Genomic DNA, 23251 nt, shown 5'->3' with positions numbered 1-23251 from the left:
ACCGGGGCTGCTCCCGGTTGCTTCCAGTTGCGCCATGCGTCATTATGACGATGCCGCGTGGAAGCAACTCGGTGCCCAGACGATGCAGCTCGGCGCCACAACAGCGCGAGGGCGCAAAGGAGGAAGCAAGTCGGGCGCCGAAAAATTAAACCTGTTTAATTTTTTTGGCGTCCTGTGCTCGACGCAGAAAAGAAGTGGTTCCAACGCAAGCTGGAGCAAAGAGGCGTAACTCGGGGCAAAGAGGCGTTACCCGGCGTGACTCAGAGCCAATTTATGATTCCTGCTGTGTTCCGTTGTTCCCGCAGTATAAATCACACAGGATTGTTTTTATACCGTGTACTCAGTGCAGTAAAAACTACACGCTGAAAAAAAATGCAGACTGATTGCCAGAAATATCCAGTAAAAAGTCCGGACATCTCGAGTCCACTCATGGACGTTCGTTCACGTGCGCACATGTGAACAATTAAAAGAAAAAAAAAGTCTGGCTTCAGGCATTATTTCCTTGTTCTCTGCTCAAACTCTCACATCACAGTTAAAAAGGACAAAAAAAGGACATAAGTCCTGAGACAGGACATGTCAACATCAAGTAGAACTCCAGACATCTCCGCATTGCTTGACGGTTCGCGCGCGTGCATCTCGCGGTCAAAGGAGGAAAGAAAAGAAAAAAAAAATTGTCTGCAGGCAGTTAGTTCTTTTCTCTCCTCACTCTCTCATCACAGTTAAAAAAGGACATAAGTCCGGGACATGTCAACATCAAGTAGAACTCCAACAATCTCCACATTTGCTAAAGGACGGTCCGTGCGCGCGCGCGCATCTTGCAGTCAAGGGGGGGAAAGATAAACTATAACAGAACTCAGAGCGCAGCCCTGCAGCTCAGCACAACAAGCAGAAGAGAAGTCAGAGTGCACAGTCTGTCTGCAGCCAAACTCTGCACTCTGACTTCTCTGTGCAGAGAACCTGCAGGCTGCGTTCTCACCTCCTCTGCCCCCTGCTGCGCGCACCTGACGCAGAAATTCCTGTGTTGTCATGACGCCACACGGAGCAACTGGGAGCAGCCCTGGTGTGAAAGGGGCTTAACAGAGAGTCTCTGGGTTCATGCTTAGTTTGTCCGAGCAATCAGGCTCTGAGCAGGAACCCTGTCTACCTCTCGTTGAACACATATACTCGTATACTGTCTGAGTTTCTGTCTAAACATTGCGTCAGTCCACTAAGATGTTGTATTTTTTTTTGTTTGGTGCCCTTCTCGTCCTGCAGTCATCTGTGCTTGATGTGCGGTGTCCTTCAGGATAATTACCTAAAAAGGAGTTGTTTTGTGCATTCAACCATGTCTCATTCTAGCCGCCGAATGTCTGACCCATTTATATGTTTACCACAGTCTGTCTACACAGTTTCTTATTTTTCACACACACTCAGCAGGTGCACAGTAGTTACACAATAACATTTACAGGCAGTTACAGAAGATCACTTCAGGTTATGCTAATACAACCCCAATTCCAATGAAGTTGGGACGTTATGTGAAATGTAAATAAAAACAGAATACAATGATTTGCAAATCCTCTTCAACCTACATTCAATTGAATACACCACAAACACAAGATATTTAATGTTCAAATTGATAAACTTTATTGTTTTTGTGCAAATATTTGCTCATTTTGAAATGGATGCCTGCAACATGTTTCAAAAAAGCTGGGATAGTAGTATGTTTAACACTGTGTTACATCACCTTTCCTTCTAACAACACTCAATAAGCATTTGGGAACTGAGGACTCCAATTGTGAGTGTCATGATTGGGTACAAAAGGAGCATCCCCAAAAGGCTCAGCTGTTCAGATGGGGCGAGATCACCACTTGTGAACAATTGCATCAAAAAATAGTCCAACAGTGTAAGAACAGTGCTTCTCAACATTCAATTTCAAGGAACTGAGGGATTCCATCATCTACAGTCCATAATATAATCAGAAGATTCAGAGAATCTGGAGAACTTTCTACACGTACGCGGCGGAAAACCAACATTGAATGCCCGTGACCTTCAATCCCTTAAGCACCTGTCACATTAGCGTATTCGTAGAGCTGCTCATTGCAGTGTTGTGTTTCATTTAAATATGCCCGAAATACGTGCGTACTCAGCCTTTTTCAGTGTTCGTTCATAATTGCAGCTTCGTGTGTTCGCTTTTTAATGTGTGCACACAGTCACGTGTACCATGCCGCTATTAAACCAGTTCAGTGCTATTTTCTGCCTCTGTGGAAGTGCGCTGTGTTCTCTACTGCATGGTGTGGTGCGACTCAAAAACAGAGTCATTTAACATTATTATTATTATTATTATCTTTTTTTGGTCTTGGTGGATCACTTTTATTGTGTACAGATGCTGCTGTGTCTGACTGTGGTAAAGGCTGCCCTGTGAATGAAATGCTGTGACTCGTTAAACTTTTAAACCTCCGGTTGCTCCAATCAGGTCCGCTGATTTGATCAGACTGATCGATCAGGTCGTCTGATGATCACACCGACATGCGAGTGCGCTTTTATTTTAAAGAGTCACAGCTCTTTTCAGCTTTGATCAGACTGATCGATCAGGTCGTCGGATGATCACACCGACATGCGAGTGCGCATTTATTTTAAGAAGTCACAGCTCTTTTCAGCTTTGATCAGACTGATCGATCAGGTCATCTGATGATCCCACCGACATGCAGCGAGAGAGAGAGAGCGAGAGAGAGAGAACGAGAGAGAGAGAGACCGACTGACCGTTTCTGGATTTCTGAGTTGAGGGTCGATTCCCTGTTCTGAACACACAGGTGCTGTGGGCTGTGAGCTCATGTTCTCCAGCTGACGCACTCAGTTTCTGGTTGTGTACAGAAGTGCAGTGTTGCACAGACTTGCATGCAGTAACGCTGTGCTGCGCAGACCTGCTTCAAACTGTGTCCAGCGCTCTATGCTGAGAAAATTAAACATGTTTAATTTCTTCCGTCCTACGCGCATAGCCCTCAACATACTGCTGCGTATTGAGAAAAAAAAAACTCCATGTGAAGTGGGCGGAGAGCTACTCATTACAGTGTAGACGATACGCTGTAATGAGCAGCTCTGCGAATATGCCACTGTGACAGGGGCTTCAGGCGGCACTGCATTAAAAACTGACATCATTGTGTAAAGGATCTTACTGCATGGGCTCAGGAACACTTCAGAAAACCATTGTCAGTTAACACAGTTCATCACTACATCTACAAGTGCAAGTTAAAACTCTACCATGCAAAGCGAAAGCCATACATCAACAACATCCAAAAACGCTGCTGCCTTATCTGGGCCCGAGCTCATTTGAAATAGACATACGCAAATTGGAAAAGTGTGCTGTGGTCTGATGAGTCCACATTTCATATTGTTTTTGAAAATCATGGACGTTGTGTCCTCTGGACAAAATAGGAAGAAGACCATCCAGATTGTTACCAGCGCAAAGTTCAAAAGCCAGCATCTGTGAGCATCTGCGATGGTATGGGGGTGTGTTAGTGCCCATGACATGGGCAACGTACACATCTGTGATGGCACCATCAATGCTGAAAGGTACATCCAGGTTTTGGAGATCACATGCTGCCATCCAAGCGTCTTTTTCAGCTTATTTCAACAAGACAATGCCAAGCCACATTCTGCACATGTTACAACAGCATGACTTCGTAGTAAAAGAGTGCGGGTACTAGACTGGCCTGCCTGCAGTCCAGACCTGTCGCCCATTGAAAATGTGTGGCACATTATGAAGTGCAAAACACGACAATGGAGACCCCGGACTGTTGAACAACTGTAAACATACCACTGTCCCCAGCTTTTTTGAAATGTGTTGCAGGCATCCATTTCAAAATGAGCAAATATTTACACAAAACAATAAAGTTTATCAGTTTGAACATTAAATATCTTGTCTTTGTGGTGTATTCAATTGACTATAGGTTGAAGAGGATTTGCAAATCATTCTGTTTTTATTTACATTTTACACACAATCCAAACCACTTAATACACAACAAACAGTGGATAATACAAGAAAACAGTACACCTTATTAATAAATGCATTAGTCGTCGACACATAAACTAGAAACATAGCACAATCAATAAACGTGTTCTTTTGCATGAAAGACAATTTTGGGGTCCCCTGCTGCAGCTGTTCCTCCTACGACCCGATTCCAGATAAGTTCTCAGCCAACGACTCCACTTCTGTCTGAAAAGGTCTCAGACAAATCACCACCTGCAAACCAAACTTCCCCCGCTCTGCCAAGGACCCTCTTTCAGCAAACCGATTTACGAGTTTTACTGCTGATTTGAAAGACAATGGGACAGTCCCACTTCCATTCGCAATGACAACCATCAGCTTCAACCCACCAGCACCTCCTCCCCACCATGCCTCTATCCATTCATGAGATAGATGTCAACAGGCAAAACCCATGCAATGCAGCCGGACCTGACTCTGTCTCCTTATCCATGTTGAAGAACGTTGTAGACCAACTGTCCCCAGTGTTCACAAACATCTTCAACACCTCACTGGAGAAATGCCAGGTGCCGGCATGCTTCAAGGCCTCCACCATCATCACCATCCCCATAAAACAAAGCACTTCGGGACTTAATGACAATGTCAACTCTGCTTTCAATACAATCATCACTGGCTCTGCTGCAGGACAAGCTCTCTCAACTTGCTGTGCCTGACTCCACCTGCAGGTAGATGACTGACTTTCTGTCCAACAGAAGGCAGCATGTGAAGCTGGGAGGGCACGTCTCCACCACATGGTCCAGCAGTACCCCCAAGGCTGTGTTCTTTCTCCTCTACTCCTCTGCATGGACACAAACAGCTGCATCTCCAGTCCCCAGTCTGTAAAGCTCCTGAAGTTTGCAGATATGACCCTCCTCGGATTCATCTCTGATGGGGATGAGTCAGCGTACAGACGGGAGATCCATTACCTTGTGTCCTGGTGCAGTTAGAACAACCTGAAGCTCATTGCCTTCAAGATAATGGAGATGGTTGTTGACTTTAGAAAGAACCCAGTCCTGGCCAACACCAACACCCTGTGTGACTCCCTAGTCGCCATTGTGGAGTCCTTCCGATACCTGGGAATCACCATAATGTTGGACAGACTGTGGACGAAGACATTAAAAGCACTACACTTTTCACTTATCGTTCCGGTAGCAAGACACTTAAGTCATTCATGGTAACAGCAACATAACACTTAACTAAACCAATTGAACTACAAAGACGCAATAAATCACTAACACTAGTAACACTATTAAACTAACATGAACCATTATAACATTTAAAACCCCCAAACCCCAAATTCCCATGGTGCATTGCAGCATAATATCCATTGTTTACTTTGTGAGTTATAATCACTAATTTCTCAAAAAATATTTATCCTGTCAACTTGATGTTTTCGCAGCATTCATCCTTGACCCAAAATACATAAGCATACCAAACGGCAAATGTCAGCTCTCCCCAGGTTGTGCGTAACCGAAGCCATACTCACGCATGCACACAGAGGCCACTTAGCTATTGTAATATACGTATGTATATAAATGTCATGATTGGGGCTTGTATGTTGTGTCTTTTTGTTTCTTTATTTTGTAGCTACCATTCTTTGTCACTGTCATGTTTGGTGGTGGGATCTTTCTGCTCTGTCTTCTGCTTGGTGGTGGGCGTTTCCCTGTGATCCTCTCTCCAGCTTCCCATACCCCTTCCATATCCTTCCACACACACCTGTCCTCCATTTCCTGCTAATCACTCCTTCTATATTAGTTGCACCTGTCACTCTGTCTGGTTGCGAGATTGTTGAACCTTGATTCACTTTTGAGCACTTATCCTTCTGAGCATTTCTGTCCTGTTTTTGACTACCCGTGTTTTTTGACCTGCCTGCCTGTTTTTGACATTGTCTCTGCTTAATGCTTCGGATGCTGCTACTTATCTTGGTCTGCCTACCTGTGTACCGAACCTGGCCTGAACTTTTCATTTCTTTCACTCTGTTTTACTGACATCTGAATCCTGCATTTGTGTCCAGCCACGCCATTTCGGTAAGCCTGACAATAAATGTGTGTATGTCCAAGACATATTCAGTGCCTTGGAAATGTTGATGTATCCATCCCCTGACTTGGCTGAAGAAAACTGGCAATAAAACTGATTATTTACAGGCATTAGACCAAAGTGTTGTTACTTATGCAACCCATCATCTTGGCTTATATATTATTAATTAATTTATTTCAAGTTGTAAAGATTTGCATTCAGTTTGAGTGTAAGGAAGATAATTTTTGAAATTTAAATTTTTGTATTTTAAATGATGTAAACCTAATAAAATGTGTGAAATACCAAATGTTCCAATACTTTTGGAAGGCAATGTATATGTGTGTATATATAACACCTGAATAGATCCTTGTCATTTGATTGGTGGTTTGTATATCATGTGACATGGATTATTCGTACCATTTGCCATTGTGTTCCACTTACTGTGAAATAGTGATATTTTTCGTGCAATTTTGGCACTGTATGATTCGTGCTTTTGCACGCTGTGACCACCATGTGCGCTCACAGTAGCATCGATGGCACTTAGCTTAAAAACAGACATGGCGGGAGCTGCTCATTCTTCTAATACGGGGTGCCAAACTTTTTTTTTCCAAGATCCAATATATTTATCAGGATGGGGTTTCTCTCTCAAAGCAGGTGAAATCTTGCATGGTTCAGTAAAGTGTATACTGAGTTTAGTATTATATTAATAGTACTTAGTAGAGATCCACCAATCAGGATTTTTTAGGCCGATCACTGAAATTTTGATCTGCCGATACCGATCAAGGCCGATACGATCAAGTAAATATTTGGATCATGCCCAAAATAAGAATATAGGTCTAATGTATAGGACTATTTTTGCATTAAAACTTAATGATGAAAACAAAAAACATGCATTCAAATAAAGACACTAGAATAAACTGTCAACTTTTGTTTTATTACACTGACTTTGTTCTACCAGCAAGCTTTTTTTTTTCCATGTTTCATGTTGCTCAGGTTACAGCCTACAGAACATTGAGAATATAAAATACAGCCCTCATTCTATGGGGTTAAAATAGTCTCATTAATATTTGTAAGTGCACACAGGGTGATCTACAAATTATCATTGATTTGCAAATGTGTTCAGATATCCACAAATGCAAATTTCATATTTATAACTTGTAAATTGGTCTTTGCAAATAATGGTGTATTTGCAAATATAAAATTTAATTTGTAAAAAAAAAAATACATTTGTAAAACTGGAAATTGTATTTGTGAATTGAGTTTCAGCATTTGTGGATCACCAATTAATGCATTCATCACTTTCCTCTGTGACGTAATTTTGAGACATTCTTTTCGCGAAATCCACAGATCCACAAACAAATGCCTACTGATTCACAAATACACACTCACTCACACTGGATATCCACTAGATGGCAGTGTGGTTCCATTCATTACACAGCAGTCTGTTTAGATCTCTCAGAGCCATTTGACTCATTTTGACTTCTGATATGAGCTGGACGGACATGGACTACATTAGATGATGGCGACTGCTCTCCTTGTCCGTCCAGCTCATATCAGAAGTCGTATTGAATGTTTTTGGGTTTACTCCTCCTTGAGGGATAGCCTTGTCGCAAGTGTTGCAAATAGCAAATTTCGTGTCTGTTTTTGACACCGCAAAAAAAGTCCAGACCGGCGAAGCCATTTTGAAACTACACATGCTCTTAGCTGGGCGTGTCATGACAGGACCAAGCGCTCCCTGCGCTACTGCCTGCACTGTTGTGATCGGGCCTTTTAATCGGCGCATTTTACTGGTCACCGATCAAACCGATCAAGGCGTGATCGGCGAATAATGATCGGTGCCCGATCGATCGGTGCACCTCTAGTGCTTAGTTCAGTAGTTAAAACAACTAAGACTATGTATTTTTCTTAATCTGTTCATTTCATCAAAGGCATTAATAGGGCAAGGGAATTGTTATAACAATTTTAGACAAGCTGATCACGAGTCACTGCAGTTTAAAAATAGATCTGATATCAAGAGTAACTGCTCATTGTTTTAAATGTGCTGATGATGTAATCAGCTGCTGCACATAATGAAATTGGAGTCACCTGTTCAATTGCCATTGGATATATTGTATCAGTGAGGAGTGCATGTATTGCTTTTTTTGGAGTAATTAATTACAGCTTATGCCATTCTTATGGATAAATATATTTTACTTAGAGAAAGTCAACTCTGAATATCAAAATTGTCTCAATTTACTCTTGGAGTACAGCTCTTCAAAACTTGGTAACAAAATTGCGTTGATGACTGAATTGCTAATTTTATGATGCCATGAAAGAAAAAGTGAGCTCAGTCATCTGTCTTTCAAAGTTAATCCATTTTGTTGGGGTGCCAAATATTGTAAATACCAAATTTGAGCTTTATGCTTCCATTCAGAGCTGAAATACGAGGTCTGTTAGAAAAGTATCCGACCTTTGGCCGGGGAAAAAAAACTGGCTTACCTGGAGCGTTGGAAATCACCCTCGAAGTAGTCTCCTTGGGACTCCACACACTTCTCCCAGCGGGGTCGCCACTGTTGGAAGCATTCCAAAAAAGCCTCTTTCGGAATGGACTGCAGCTCCGCCGTCGTTGCAGCCATAATGTCCTCCCTCATCTCAAAACGCGTTCCTTTTAATGGTCTTTTAAGTTTTGGGAACAGCCAGAAGTCACAAGGGGCCATGTCAGGAGAGTACGGAGCCTGCTGAACCACAGGAGTTTGGTTTTTAGACAAAGAAGTCCGAATTAAGTTCGAGGAATGTGCTGGAACATTGTCGTGATGAATGCGCCATGATCCATTGGCCCACAACTCCGGTCTCTTGCGCCGTACAGCATCACGGAAGCGACGGAGGACATCCTGTAATACTCCTTCGTTATTGTTTGACCCTGTGGTGCGTACTCGTGGTGTACCACACCGCATGAGTCAAAAAAAAAAAACAGTCAGCATCACCTTCACGGTGCTGTGCATTTGGCGCGCCGCCTTCGGTCGTGGCGACGTGGAATGCTTCCATTGTGACGACTGGAATTTGGTTTCCGGGTTGTACCCGTACACGCAGGACTCATCACCGGTGATAATGGTGTCCATAAAGCTGGGATCACTTTGTGTGGAGTCCAGCATGTCCTGTGAGACTTCAACACGGAGGTGCTTTTGCTCCGCCGTCAGCAACCTCGGCACGAATTTCGCAGCCACTCGTTTCATGCCCAAATCTTCTGTCACGATGGAATGTGCCAAAAAAGTGCTAATGTCCACTTCTTCCGCAATTTCTCTGATGGTCACTCGACGGTCCCGCATCACTACAGCGTGCACTTTGGAAATGATCTCGTCATTTTGGCATGTCGATGGCCGGCCGGAGCGCGGCTCGCTCTCCACGGATGTGCGTCCGTCTTTAAACCGGTTGTATCACTCCTTAATCTGTGTGACGCCCATAGCTTCATCTCCGAAAGCCGTCTTAATTTTCCGAATCGTTTCCACCTGGCTGTCGCCAAGTTTCTGGCAGAATTTGATGCAATAATGTTGCTGCAGTCGTTCAGCCATTTTCCTCGCAATAAAAATCCGCGGAGCGCACAGCACCAGTCCTCACACAAAGGCTGCTTACAAGGAAATGACGCAGCCGACAGGCGTGACAAAACTCACGCATGCACACGAAGGTTCAAGCTTGGCTGATGCAATCTCACGTGATTCAAATCCATAAGGTTTTTGAAAAAAATAAAAAGGTTGGAAAATTTTCTAACAGACCTCGTATTGTTTTCTGAATATGCAAATACAGGTTCAAAATTGGTTCGCACCATGTTACAGTACCCTACTTTGCAAATTTTTTTCACGATGTAGGCATTTGAGCAAGATAAAAAAAATTTTGACATAAAGTCAGTATATCAATATCAATATGCTGTCCATAAAAAAAAAATTGTGAAGTAGCTGAGCACTTTCCCACATGGTCAAATCATAAAGAGACTGGAGGCCTATTTTTGACATTCTAAGATCATGTTCAATTTTCAAGAGTCAGTAATTCAAAAACCCTTCAAGTTATGACCACAATGTTTTACACACATAATTAGTACTCCAGATATGTGTATTCTACAATATGAAGATTATCCATTGAATCCCTTCTTTAGTATAGCTCTTTGAAATTTTGTAATTTCTTTGCGAGAATGGACAAACTGCCATTTTTGTGATGCTACAGAATGAAAAATTTGCTCTGTATCCCATTTTTGAAATTTACTACTGTATCTGGGGTGCCCAAATAGAGTGTATTCCAAATTTGAGCTTTATGTCTGTATTTTTAGCTGAGATAATGCCTTTTACAAATGAGAAAAAGGTTAAAATACGTTCGCGAGTGAAAAATAGGATTGTTGGTACCCTTATTAAAAAAATATCTAAAAAAAACTACTTGGAATTAAGCATAAATATTTTGCATGTGTTCATCAATCCAATTTGGTGACCTGGGAGGCACCTGTTGATTTCAAACAGAATGATCCCTCTGATATTGCAGTTGTGGGTGCTGGTCTGCTTGCAGTGTGAACGTGGATGTCATCTCAGTTTCTGGCCTTCAGCACTGAAAAGGCAGAGATGATTTTTTTTTGTTGTTGTTGCAAACACATCTTTATCATCATTTAACACGGTCACTTGCCAACTAAATTCCTCAAAAGCGAAAGTTAAAATCTGTGATTTTTTTTTTTTTTTTTTTTTTTTTTCACCATCTTTTGAGCTGCAAATCAATAAGATGGCTACCTGCCCATTTTCCTTTGCATAACACTACAAGGATTACATTACACTATGTAACAAATTTTTATTTTTGTTTTGTTCCTGGGTACACAGTGTGTTTTCCTAACCTGTTATGCCTTAAATAAATAGAAAATAGCTGTTATTCCACAGAAAGGACAATGATATTTTGAAATTTGTCTGTTTATAAGAATATTCTCGATTCCCCTTTACTACTACTGAGTAGTCTTCTAGAATATTCTTTAACTGCTAGAACTGTCCAGAATTTTCTAGACGTTTCCAGAATTATCTAGAAATTTCAAGAAACTTTTAGAACTTTCTAGAACTTTAGAAAAAATAAAATCAAAGTTTGTGCTGAATGTAGTAATTTTTCCATAGACTTTAGACATAAGCAGTTGAAATATAACACTTAGAAACCAGGAACAAAAATTGTGTTACATAGTGTAATCTTTTCACATGATTATTGAGTTTTAAAGAGGTAAATAAATATCACTTGTCCTATTCAGGTAATGTTTAGTCTCTTTCTGTCTTTTCATCACTGTGTCATCTGTTGTGTGCTGAAGGCATTTTTATTTGTCGTTTTAGATCGTTACCAGGTACGACTGCTGCAGAATGTGAATCCAATCTGAAGAAGATCTACACAGTACAAACTGTACAGGTAAAAATTGGTGAGAGATTAACTGCTTGATTTACTTTTCCACAGGAATATTCATTTCATTTTCATAATAATTCCATTGGTGTAACTGTCTAGGCTAGTTTTCTAATGGCCCAGTCACACAGCACATGACGATTCCTGAACGAAGGGAAAAGTAAAAAAAAAAAAAAAGTCACAATTTGTTGAGAAAAGGTGGACGAAAGAACTTTATCAAAGCAAGAGCGCAAAAGGAACGAAAGACGAACTTAACAAAACCGAAGCTCACGATCTCGACGCTTTTACGAAACGTGCCTGGAGCCACAGCTGGAGCTCATAGTGCCTGAGTCCTGGAGAAGCTGCAAACAGAAGCTGTGGAGATCTGTGTGCATGTCAGTGGACCACCTGCTCTGGTTCCTCGTCCAGAACAAAAGAGGGATCATCTCCATCATCATCAGAATCCACACTGTCTGTCGACACGCTGCGTGCTCCGTCTTGCTCCAATAAAAAAAAAAAAAAAAAGTGTGCCGTGGTCACTTCTGTATCACAGTATTATGTTCTAAGCCATATATATTGATTAATAACAGAAAACTGTCAAAAGGGAGAATAAATATAAGTGTAAAGATGATTGAATATATCAGAGCAGTAAATTGATCAGTGCGCATGAACGCGCGCATTGACTCGTGCGGTTATTTCCACCAGCTGATCACTGATCCACAACATGAATTCTGTCTTCCAGAACAGCTCTTTATAATAATTTTGATTCATCTACCTGTTGCCACATGTACATAAGGACTGGATTGTCATTCCTAAACTCATATTGTTATATTTAATACAAAATAATAAGCTCACGCAGCAGCTGCTGCTGCTAATGCTGCATTCATGTACCGTCGGAAATTACACAACTTTTTTGTTGTTTCAGATTCAACAGTTGCTTGTGGTAAAATAATTAATTATATCCACACAAAAGATTAATTCTGGCCTATGAAAGGTGCCTGAGCCCAGTGAAGCTGACCCCCCACACAGATAAAAAAAAAAAAATCCAAGCAAACAGGCTGAGTTTGCCCTGTAATTTCCAACGGTACATGAAGCAGCAGCAGCCTCAGCGCTCACAAATCAGCTTCTGCACTGTGTGAAAACATTCAGCTGCTCCAACGAAGTCAAATTAAACAGTATCGTTACAAAAACTAAACAAACAATTTAAAAAACGTCAAGAACGGCAGCAAAACAAAACACAGACGAATTGAGGTTTTCGTTGCCCTTCGTTCAAATTTTTCAAGTTTAAAAATCCTGACAAAGTGCCAGCTGCAGGAACGAAGCTGCGCGAAGGTTAAACGATGCCAACAAAAGTCAAGGAAAGTCCAGATTTCTTGTTTCGTCAGGGCTTCGTTGCCCTTCATTAAGTGCCGTGTGACTGGGCCGTTAGAGTGAGTTCATTGTACTGTGTTTGCAAGCTAATATGTTGGCACACCACTCTTAATAATGCATGTGTTCACATAAAGAAAATCTAGAATATTAAGTACCCTAAACATAGCCAAACACCACACAATGAAGCAATACAGCTGCTGTGCACAGACAGGGGCATATCTTATTATTGGCATGATATTAACCATTGGCATGTAGCTGTTAATATTTAAGATTGTTTTTTATGTTGGTTATATATGATTTGTATGAATGTATTTAGTTACAGTGAGGAGAATAAGTATTTTAACACCCTGCGATTTTGCAAGTTCTCCCACTTGGAAATCATGGAGGGGTCTGAAATTTTCATCTTAGGTGCATGTCCACTGTCAGATTTAATTTAATTGAATTAGCTTATAATGCACCAAATCACAGCAAAAGCCGTCCCAAGGCGCCTTACATAAAACAAGTCAACATAAAATTGAATAAATAATTAAAAATGAATTAAAAAAAATCACATACACAAATCAAATCAATTTTATTTATATAGCGCCAAATCACAACAAACAGTTGCCCCAAGGCACTTTATATTGTAAGGCAAGGCCATACAATAATTACGGAAAAACCCCAACGGTCAAAACGACCCCCTGTGAGCAAGCACTTGGCGACAGTGGGAAGGAAAAACTCCCTTTTAACAGGAAGAAACCCCAGCAGAACCAGGCTCAGGGAGGGGCAGTCTTCTGCTGGGACTGGTTGGGGCTGAGGGAGAGAACCAGGAAAAAGACATGCTGTGGAGGGGAGCAGAGATCAGTCACTAATGATTAAATGCAGAGTGGTGCATACAGAGCAAAAAGAGAAAGAAACACTCAGTGCATCATGGGAACCCCCCAGCAGTCTAAGTTTATAGCAGCATAACTAAGGGATGGTTCAGGGTCACCTGATCCAGCTCTAACTATAAGCTTTAGCAAAACAGAAAATAAAAACAGAAGTAAAAGAATAAAACAAATAAAAATAAAAACTATTCATAAGAAAGAAAATAAAAATAGGTTTTGAGTCTTGACTTAAAAATGTCCACGGACTCAGACTGCCTCACGGTCGCAGGAAGACTGTTCCACAGGGTGGGTGCACGATACGAAAAGGCTCTTTGACCTGCTGACTTCTTCTTCACCCTGGGAACACAGAGAAGTCCCGCATCCTGCGACAGCAAATCCCGGGCCGGCACGTAGAGTTCCACCAGATCAGCCAGATAAGATGGCGCCAGTCCATGAACAACCTTATAAGTCAATAGCAAAACCTTAAAATCTGCTCTCACAGAGACAGGGAGCCAGTGCAAAGATGCCAAAATGGGTGTGATATGTTCAGACCTTCTGCTACGTGTCAGAAGTCTGGCGGCAGCGTTCTGAACCAGCTGAAGACACCTAATGCTGGACTGTGGTAACCCTGAAAATGGAACATTACAATAATCTAGTCTAGAAGAAACAAAAGCATGAATCAGGGTCTCAGCATCAGCCATGGACAGGATGGGGCGGATCCTCGCTATATTTCTCAGATGGAAAAAAACAGTCCTAGTAACATCCCTGATGTGGAGGCCAAAAGACAATGTGGGATCAAAAATTACCCCAAGGTTCCTCATTTTGCCCATATGATGTATGACACACGAACCCAGGCTGAGCGCCAGCTGGTCAAACTGATGCCGATGTCTCGCTGGACCAAGAACCATCATCTCAGTCTTATCAAAGTTTAAAAGTAGGAAGTTACTAGACATCCAAGTTCTCACTGATAGAAGACAGTCCTCCAGGGATTTTATGGGAGTGAGATTTCCCGCAGTTATCGGCATGTACAACTGAGTATCATCAGCATAACAATGAAAGGCAATCCCAAAACTCCACAGTATATGCCCAAGGGGTGCCACATACAGGGAGAAAAGCAAGGGGCCTAAAACATATCCCTGTGGAACCCCAAATGTCATGTCAGCAAGGTCAGATGTAGTGCCATTATACAAGACACATTGAGAACGACTGGACAGATATGACGTCAACCAGGCAAGGGCACTTCCAGTAATCCCAAAAAAATTCTCCAACCTATTGAGCAAAATATGATGATCCACGGTATCAAATGCAGCACTGAGATCTAACAACACCAAAACCTTAGTGGTGTCTGAGTCCATTGCTCGCAGAAGATCATTCACTACTTTAGTGAGCGCTGTCTCTGTGGAGTGATATTTCCTAAAAGCAGACTGCAGCGGCTCAAAAAGATCATTCTCAGTAAGGTGGTCTGCGAGCTGCCGTGAAACCACCTTTTCTAAAATTTTGGAACAGAATGATAGATTTGATATCGGCCTGTAATTTTCAATACACTAGGGTCAAGATTAGATTTCTTAAGTAATGGTTTAATCACTGCTGATTTAAAACATTTCGGAACAGAACCAGAGGTTAATGACAGATTAATCATTTCCAGCACAGACGGCCCAAGAGTGGGCCACAGGTCCTTAAACAATTTTGTTGGTATGGGATCAAATAAACAGGTTGTGCTTTTTGTAGACGCTACAAGTTTCGTCAGCACGCCAAATGAAATACTTTTAAATTCTGTCAATCTAGGTAACACCTCAATGGTAGCGCCCACCTCCATAGCAGGTTTTAATGGCTGGGCCGAGGCATGCTGAGATATGCTCAGCCTAATATCTAATCCAAGAAATCCTGTGCTGAAAAGGGAGAACGACTAACAGGTGGTTGCCCGTGAATAAGAAATGCGACCCTGTCAAACAAAAACTTTGAGTTATGTTTGTTTTTACTGATCAAATCAGAGTAGTAGGTCCGCTTCGTGGCCAGTAGTGCATGCTTATAATCTAAAATAGCATCCCGCCACACAAGGCGCAACACCTCTAATTTGGAACAACTCCATTTCCGTTCCAAACCTCTAGCCTTCTCCCTGAGGTCACGCAAATAATCATTGAACCAAGGTGACTGTGCCTTAGGAGGGCGTGACCTTAAAAGACGAGGCGCAATCTTATCAAGTGTAGTTTTAAGCGTTAAATTTAGACTATCCGTGAGGCTGTCCACTGATTTAGCATTCTCCAGATTCAAAGCTAAAATATCAGGTAGTCTGGCCTCAAGTTCAGTCATAGTTGAGGGTTTAATACGACGCCGCAGTGTAGACAAGGTTGTTGTTCTACTAAACGCGGCAGCGTAAATGTAAACCTGATAAGTGAATGGTCAGAGACTCTAGATGTGAGAGGCAAAATGTCAATATTTGTGACAGCAAACCCACGTGCAAGAACCAGATCCAGGGTATTTCCATTAATGTGTGTTGGGTCCTGAATGCATTGCTGGAATCCTAAAGCATCCACAATTTGCATAAATGATTTGCTAAGGGGATCAGAGGGCTTATTTATATGAATGTTAAAGTCACCAATAATCAAAATGTTATCTGCACTAGTTGACAAACTAGAGATGAACGCACCAAATTAATCTAAGAAATCAGAATATGGGCCAGGGGGCCTATGAACAGTGACAAAATAACATAGCTGAGCTCCAGTTTTATGACCCTGACAGTACTTAGCATCATGGGCATAACGGAGAGACAGATGCTCAAAGGAATTATATTTGTGACCCCCAACAGCTAATAAAGAAAACCTAGATTTGTAAATAAAAGCCACACCCCCGCCTTGCTTCACACCACGAGACACGTGGCTAAATGTGTATGCTGGTGGACAGGCCTCATTCAGAGGAAGGAGAGTTGTGGGTTTGAGCCAGGTTTCACACAAGCCAATCATATCTAAATGATGATCCATGATTAAACCATTAATCAACAATGATTTCGAGGACAGTGATCTGATGTTCAGGAGACCCAGGGTAAGGACCTCAGTGGGGATGACAGTCTCACTGTTTGGAACCCAGCGAAGCAAGCCCAGGTTCTGAGAGCGCCACTGGCGCACATCAATCCGGCGAAGACGTGGACGTCTGGGCCGACAGTCCTCAGAGCCGACCAGCGGCACCACACAGGCTTTAACCGGATCTACAAGGCACCAGGGCAGCACAGATCCTGCCAGAATTCTGTGCACAGCTCGTCCGGAAGCCAAACAGCAGGCCAAACAGAGCTTCAGCTTCACCAGACGTCCACTTCGTCTCCCGCAGTGACGACTGCGCTTTCGGCCGAAAGGCAGCGCAAGAGCATGGCACAGAAAAGCCGGCACCTCCGATAAAAATGGGGGCGGAAAGTTCTGTCCACCCGCCGATAACCACACCGCACAACGAACCGGGGGCTGGAGATCCAGCAGAGTTTGGCGATCATACACCCGCAATGTCTCTGACTCAAAAACAGCATAAATTAAAATCAATAAAATAACAAACAGACTGGAGAGCAGCAGACGAGCAGCCAGACACAATGGCGCCATCTTGGCACTCCCCAGAGTGCCAAGACAGAGTGTCAGAGACATAATCTAAAAAAAAAAAATCTGGAAATCACAATGTATGATTTTTTTTTTTTTTTATAATTTATTTTCATGCTACTGCTGCAAATAAGTATTTTAACACCTGCCAGTCAGCAGAAATTTTGGCCCTGAAAGACCTGTTAGTCCGCCTCTAAAAAGTCCATCTCCACTTCACTTATTATTCCAAATTAGAAGCACCTATTTGAGGTCATTAGCTGCATAAAGACACCTGTCCACCCCAAACAATCAGTAATGCTGCTTTCACACCAGGTGCGACGCAAGCGACAGCAGCGACAGGTTGCCATATAATCCCTATGGAACGACGCGTTTTGGCGCCAAGTCATGCAGCGTGACGCGATGGACGTGAATGAAGCGACGTGAATGAAGCGACGCGAGTGAAGCGATTTTGAACGATTGGCTCGTTTGTGGCATGATATTATGTCGCATCACGTTGCGTTGCCCTCCTCCCCAAGTTGAAAAATCTGAACTTTTTCGTCTCGTTGCGCCGCGATGACCAATCAGGGACTGAATATGTAGTGACGTGGAGATGTCTGGAGTTTGACTGAAGATGTGAAAATGTCCTGTATCTGGTAGCAGCCTGTAAGCAGGACTTATGTCTCTTTTGTCCTTTATTTCACAATTATGACAGAGTTTTTGGAGCGAGCAGCAGCACCACAGCAGCGGGGAGTGGAGTTTCTTTTTTTTTTTTTTTTTTACGTGCGCGAGCGAGCGAATCGTCTGTGGAGAATATTTTATTAATTAACTACACAGATGTATAATAAAGCAGATGGTGACTGGTTTCTAAACACAACTGTGACAGTTTTTGGAGTGAGCACCAGCCCCGCAGCAGCAGAGAGGGGAGTTTCATTTTCTTTTCATTTTACGTGCGCGCGCGAGCGAATCGTTCATGGAGATTATTTTACTTATGAACTACACAGATGTATAATAAAGCAAATGGTGACTGGTTTCTAAACACAATTATGACAGAGTTTTTGGAGCGAGCACCAGCCCCGCAGCAGCGGAGAGGGGAGTTTCATTTTCTTTTCATTTTACGTGCGCGCGAGCGAATCGTTCATGGAGATTATTTTACTTATTAACTACACAGATGTATAATAAAGCAAATGGTGACTGGTTTCTAAACACAATTATGACAGAGTTTTTGGAGCGAGCAGCAGCCCCACAGCAGCGGGGAGCGGAGTTTCTTTTCATTGTACATGCGCGCACGAGCGAATCGTACATGGAGATTATTTTACTTATGAACTACACAGATGTATAATAAAGCAAATGGTGACTGGTTTCTAAACACAATTATGACAGAGTTTTTTTGGGGGAAGAGTGAACTGCAGCCCCGTAGCAAGCAGCAGAGATTCTTTTTTTTTTATTATTGTTTACATGTGTGCGCGTGAACGGGACAGGAGGTCCTCAAACTGGGTCCCGCAGAAGCAGAAGGACGGCTGAAACTGGCCGTCATCCAGACGCAGCTCCTGCAGCAAATAATGATACTCTCTGTATTGGGAGCTTTCCAGAACAACTCGCTCCGTGTGATCAAGGTCCGTCATGTTAACTTGACTGACAACCGGAGCCGGCGAGCGGAATGGAAGCTCCTCCTATTTGATGACGCACCGGGGCGAATTTTCGCAGCAAAAGCAGAGCGACACTCCGGGCAAAGGAGGCGCGACCCCCGCGAATTTGTAGTGTCTGATCGCGCCCGTTGTGAACGCGGCATAAGACTCCAACTACTAACATGGCTAAGACCAAAGAGCTGTCCAAAGACACCAGAGACAAAATTGTAGACCTCCACAAGGCTGGAAAGGGCTACGGGGCAATTGCCAAGCAGCTTGGTGAAAAAAGATCAACTGTTGGGCAATTATTAGAAAATGGAAGAAGCTAAACATGACTGTTAATCTCCTTCGGACTGGGGCTCCATGCAAGAGCCCACCTTGTGGCGTATCAGTGACCCTAAGAAAGGTGAGGAATCAGCCCAGAACTGCACGGGAGGAGCTGGTCAATGACCTGAAGAGAGCTGGCATCACTGTTTCCAAGATTACTGTGGGTAATACACTAAGACGTCATGGGTTAAAATCATGCATGTTCCCCTGCTTAAATCAGCACACGTCCAGGCCCGTCTTAAGTTTGCCCATGACCATTTGGATGATCCAGAGGAGTCATGGGAAAAAGTTATGTCGTCAGATGAGACCAAAATAGAACTTTTTGGTCGTAATTCCACTCACCATGGTTGGAGGAAGAAGAATGCTGAGTACCATCTCAAAAACACCGTCCCTACTGTGAAGCACAGGGGTGGAAGCAGCATGCTTTGGGGGTGTTTTTCTGCACATGGGACAGGATGTTTGCAGTGTATTAAGGAGAGAATGAACGGGGCCATGTATTGCGAGATTTTGGGGAACAACCTACTTCCCTCAGAGCATTGAAGATGGGTCGTGGATGGGTCTTCCAACATGACAATGACCCGAAGCACACAGCCAGGATAACCAAGGAGTGTCTCTGTAAGAAGCATATCAAGGTTCCGGAGTGGCCGAGCCAGTCTCCATACTTAAACCCAATAGAAAATCTTTGGAGGTCTGTGTTTCTCAGCGACAGCCCAGTAATCTGGCTGATCTAGAGAATATCTGACTGGACTGGATCCAGTCAACCTGTAAAGTGCCACCATGGGAATGTGCCCCACCTTTACATGTGGGGCTCTGTCCAGTGGCCAGGATAATAGAAATTGGCAGCAGATTACAATCCTTGGATGTAGGACATGATGTCACCTGGTAATGGTGGCCAAGTACAACTTGCTAAAGTGTCTACAGAGTTGCTATGTAGCACTGGTGGCCCTCAATAGGGGATTCGTGAGTGTTTACAACCATGATCTTCCTATGTTTGGTTTGGATAGCCCAGTGGGTCAATCCTGGACCGTTGTGGGTGTACACCCATAAACCAGTCTTATGTGCGGTAAATTATGATATGTAGTGTGTAGCTCTTTTGACTCACATGATGAAGTTTGTGAGAGGTCTCCACTTGCCGCACCATAGTGTAAATAACCAGGTCTGGTTCATTCATGGTATCAAAGTTGTCAGTCTGCGGCATATGTGGGTTCGCACATAGCCTGAGGCATGCTCTGGAAGATGTATAAGCATTAGCTGCTTTCGGTACTGGAGAAATTAAGGAAGCAAATTTAGAGCTCTCTCTCTCTTGTTTGGAGCCTTATGGCCCGGTCACACAGCATACAACGATAGCTGAATGAAGGAAAATAGCCACAAAGTCACAAATCGTCGAGAAAAGGTGGATGAATGAGCTTTCATGTTTCCCATCACTGAATAGCCTGCAAATCAAGAGCGCAAAAGGAATGAAAGAGGCGCAAAACAAAACTGAAGCTAACGTTGATCTCGACGCTTTAAATGAAAAGCACCTGGAGCCACTTCTGGAGCAGTGTGTGTCTGCATCCTGCTCTGCGTGCCAGGACTCGGCACTGGGACGGAGCTCTGTAGCGCCTGAATCCTGGAGAAGCTGCAAACAGAAGTGTGCGATCCGCTCCACTGTGGAGATCTGTGCACACGTCAGTGGATCCACCTGCTCTGGTTGCTCCAGAACAAAAGAGGGATAATCTCCTTCATCATCAGATTCCTCCTTGTCTGGTTCAGACTCTGATGACACGCTGCGCACTCCATCTTGCTCCAATTTAGAAAATAAAATAAAGAAAATAAAAACTGAAGCGCTTCCTCAACATTCATAAGATGTCTCATTTTTACAAAAAACAAAACAAACAAAAACACCAACACACTAACCACACACACTAAATACTCCACCAAAATAATACACATTCCAAACATGCCAAATATTTCTCAAATCTCTCAAATACCAAAACTCTAATCGCTGTCTGTGCACGCAAAATGCACACATACTCATCGTTTTTCACATGTTGTTGCATTCGTACATTTGCTTGCGGCTGCGTATGTTTGCTTTTAATGTATGTGAACTGTCGTGTGTAGCCCTTTTTTTTTTTTTTTGCATTGTAGAAATGCACTCCGCTCTCAAAATGGTAAAGCAAACAGCAGTCACATTTCCAGATGTACGGCTGTTTTGAAGTTTTCAGGCGGTGATTCTTGATTGCTATATTTGTTCGCAGCAGGGAGCTTTGCAGGAGTGCAGTAAGCCTTGTTTCCGTGGAGCTGATGGCCGACACGACGTAATAATATTTTGCGTCGTCTATGGGGTGGTCTCTCAGAGTGAAATGCGCCTTGGTTTATGCAAACCAGGCGGCAGTTTACAGAAGCATGACTTTGAGCATCAAGTGTGGAAGAAGGTCCAGCAGCAGCAGACATTCACGTGTGAACAGCTTTGATCCACAGAGGTGTGACATATGAAAATAGAAAACCCAGCGTGCACACACACATCCAAACACTGAATGCATTCATCCAGAGTGAATCAGCTGGAGAGAAGGTGATGCACGCGCGTGGGTGTGCGTGCGTTGCATGTGCGTGCGTGCGTGTGTGTGTGTCTGATCCACGTACACAGCGTCTGTGTGTGCGTGATCAGAACTGATAATCAAACCTGTGCGTGTGACTGACTGCATGGTCACACAGCCGCAGCCCAGTAATCTGAAACACCAGGGTTTTGAAAAAAAAAAGGCAGAGAAAGACAGCGCTCTCTCTCTCTCTCTCTCTCTCTCTCTCTCTCTCGTACACACGCATTTCGGGTGTACAGACAGCGATTAGAGTTTTGGTATTTGAGAGATTTGGGAAATATTTGGTGTGTTTGCAGTGTGTATTATTTTGGTGGAGCATTTTGCGTGTGTGGTTAGTGTGTTGGTGTTTTTGTTTTGTAAAAATGAGGCATCATGAATGTTGAGCAAGTGCTTCAGGTTTTTTTGTTTTTTTTTTTTACTGGAGCAAGACAGAGCATGTAGTGCGTCATCAGTCTGAACCAGACAGTGAGATTCAGATGATGAGTAGATGAGTTCTGGACGAGGAACCAGAGCAGGTGGATCCACCGACGCGCACAGAACTCCACAGTGGGTCGGATCGCACACTTCTGTTTGCAGCTTCTCCAGGACTCAGGCGCTACAGAGCTCCGTCCCAGCGCAGTGTCCTGGAACGCAGAGCAGGATGGAGACACACACTGCTCCAGAAGTGGCTCCAGGCACGTCGTTTAAAGTGTCGAGATCAACGTTAGCTTCGGTTTTGTTTTGTTCCTCTTTCGCTCCTTTTGCACTCTTGATTCACAGGCTATTCAGTAATGGGAAAAGTGAAAGCTCATTCGTCCACCTTTTCTCGACAATTTGTGACTTTTTTACTTTTTAGCCTTTGTTCAGGAATCGTCGTATGCTGTGTGACCGGGCCAAAATAGGGGGATTGCATGTGTCAATGCGCATGCCCAGAAGTGGTCCTTGCGCAGTGCATCATGGGACAGTCTGTATGCCCACAGGTGGCATCCATGGATGTATAAAAAGAAAGATTTCGGACCCAGAAGATGTACCTGGATCCATTTTTAACTCACCATTCGAGGCAGCAACAGTAGCGGAACTAAATTTTGAAATGCTCAAAGTCTCCATCACGCATTAATTATGTGAACTTCACGTGAACATTATGCAAACAATTAAAACTAGAAGCACTCAGAGAGTGCAAACCTCTGCCAAGGCCATGGGGTCACTGACGCTATAACATCTACACGCCGTGGAATCATTGAACCTAAAAAAGTCTAACAATGATGTTTGCTCAATAGTAAAAAAAAGTTCCATCTGCTGTGACTGGATAGCATGTATCCTTAGCACTTGGCATCACACTTTATTGCAACTTGCACCTTTCCCAGAAGCTACTGTCATCTGAGCACTGATATTGATATTGCATATGCTTATAGACAAAAACAAATAAGAGACAAAATTCAGTTTATTCAGCTAAACTGCAAATATATGAATTTTTTAACATTTATGAAACACTTCTCTAAACAAGGCCATAGGGTCACTGACCCTAAAGAGATTCCCTCCTTGGCACAGTGATCTATTCAACAATTCAGTGTTACAACCAAAACTATGATACATACAC

The 23251-nt window shown here is 43.0% G+C and overlaps 1 protein-coding gene across 2 annotated transcripts in view; it reads left to right on the top strand.

The window, feature by feature from the left end:
* The window catches only part of LOC117507647 (eukaryotic translation initiation factor 4E type 3-like), a 46482-nt gene that overhangs the window by 11344 nt on the left and 11887 nt on the right, over positions 1–23251 (top strand). The window contains exon 2 of one of the 2 annotated variants that reach the window (XM_034167470.1): positions 11335–11407. In XM_034167470.1, the coding sequence (XP_034023361.1) occupies positions 11335–11407 (73 nt within the window). Of the gene's footprint in view, positions 1–11334; positions 11418–23251 lie in introns of those variants that run through there. The other variant, XM_034167471.1, reaches the window with a different exon arrangement.

The sequence above is a fragment of the Thalassophryne amazonica genome, chromosome 3, assembly GCF_902500255.1.
Source record: "Thalassophryne amazonica chromosome 3, fThaAma1.1, whole genome shotgun sequence".
Classification (NCBI taxonomy): Eukaryota; Metazoa; Chordata; class Actinopteri; order Batrachoidiformes; family Batrachoididae; genus Thalassophryne; species Thalassophryne amazonica.
This window is presented reverse-complemented; position numbering and strand designations above follow the sequence as displayed.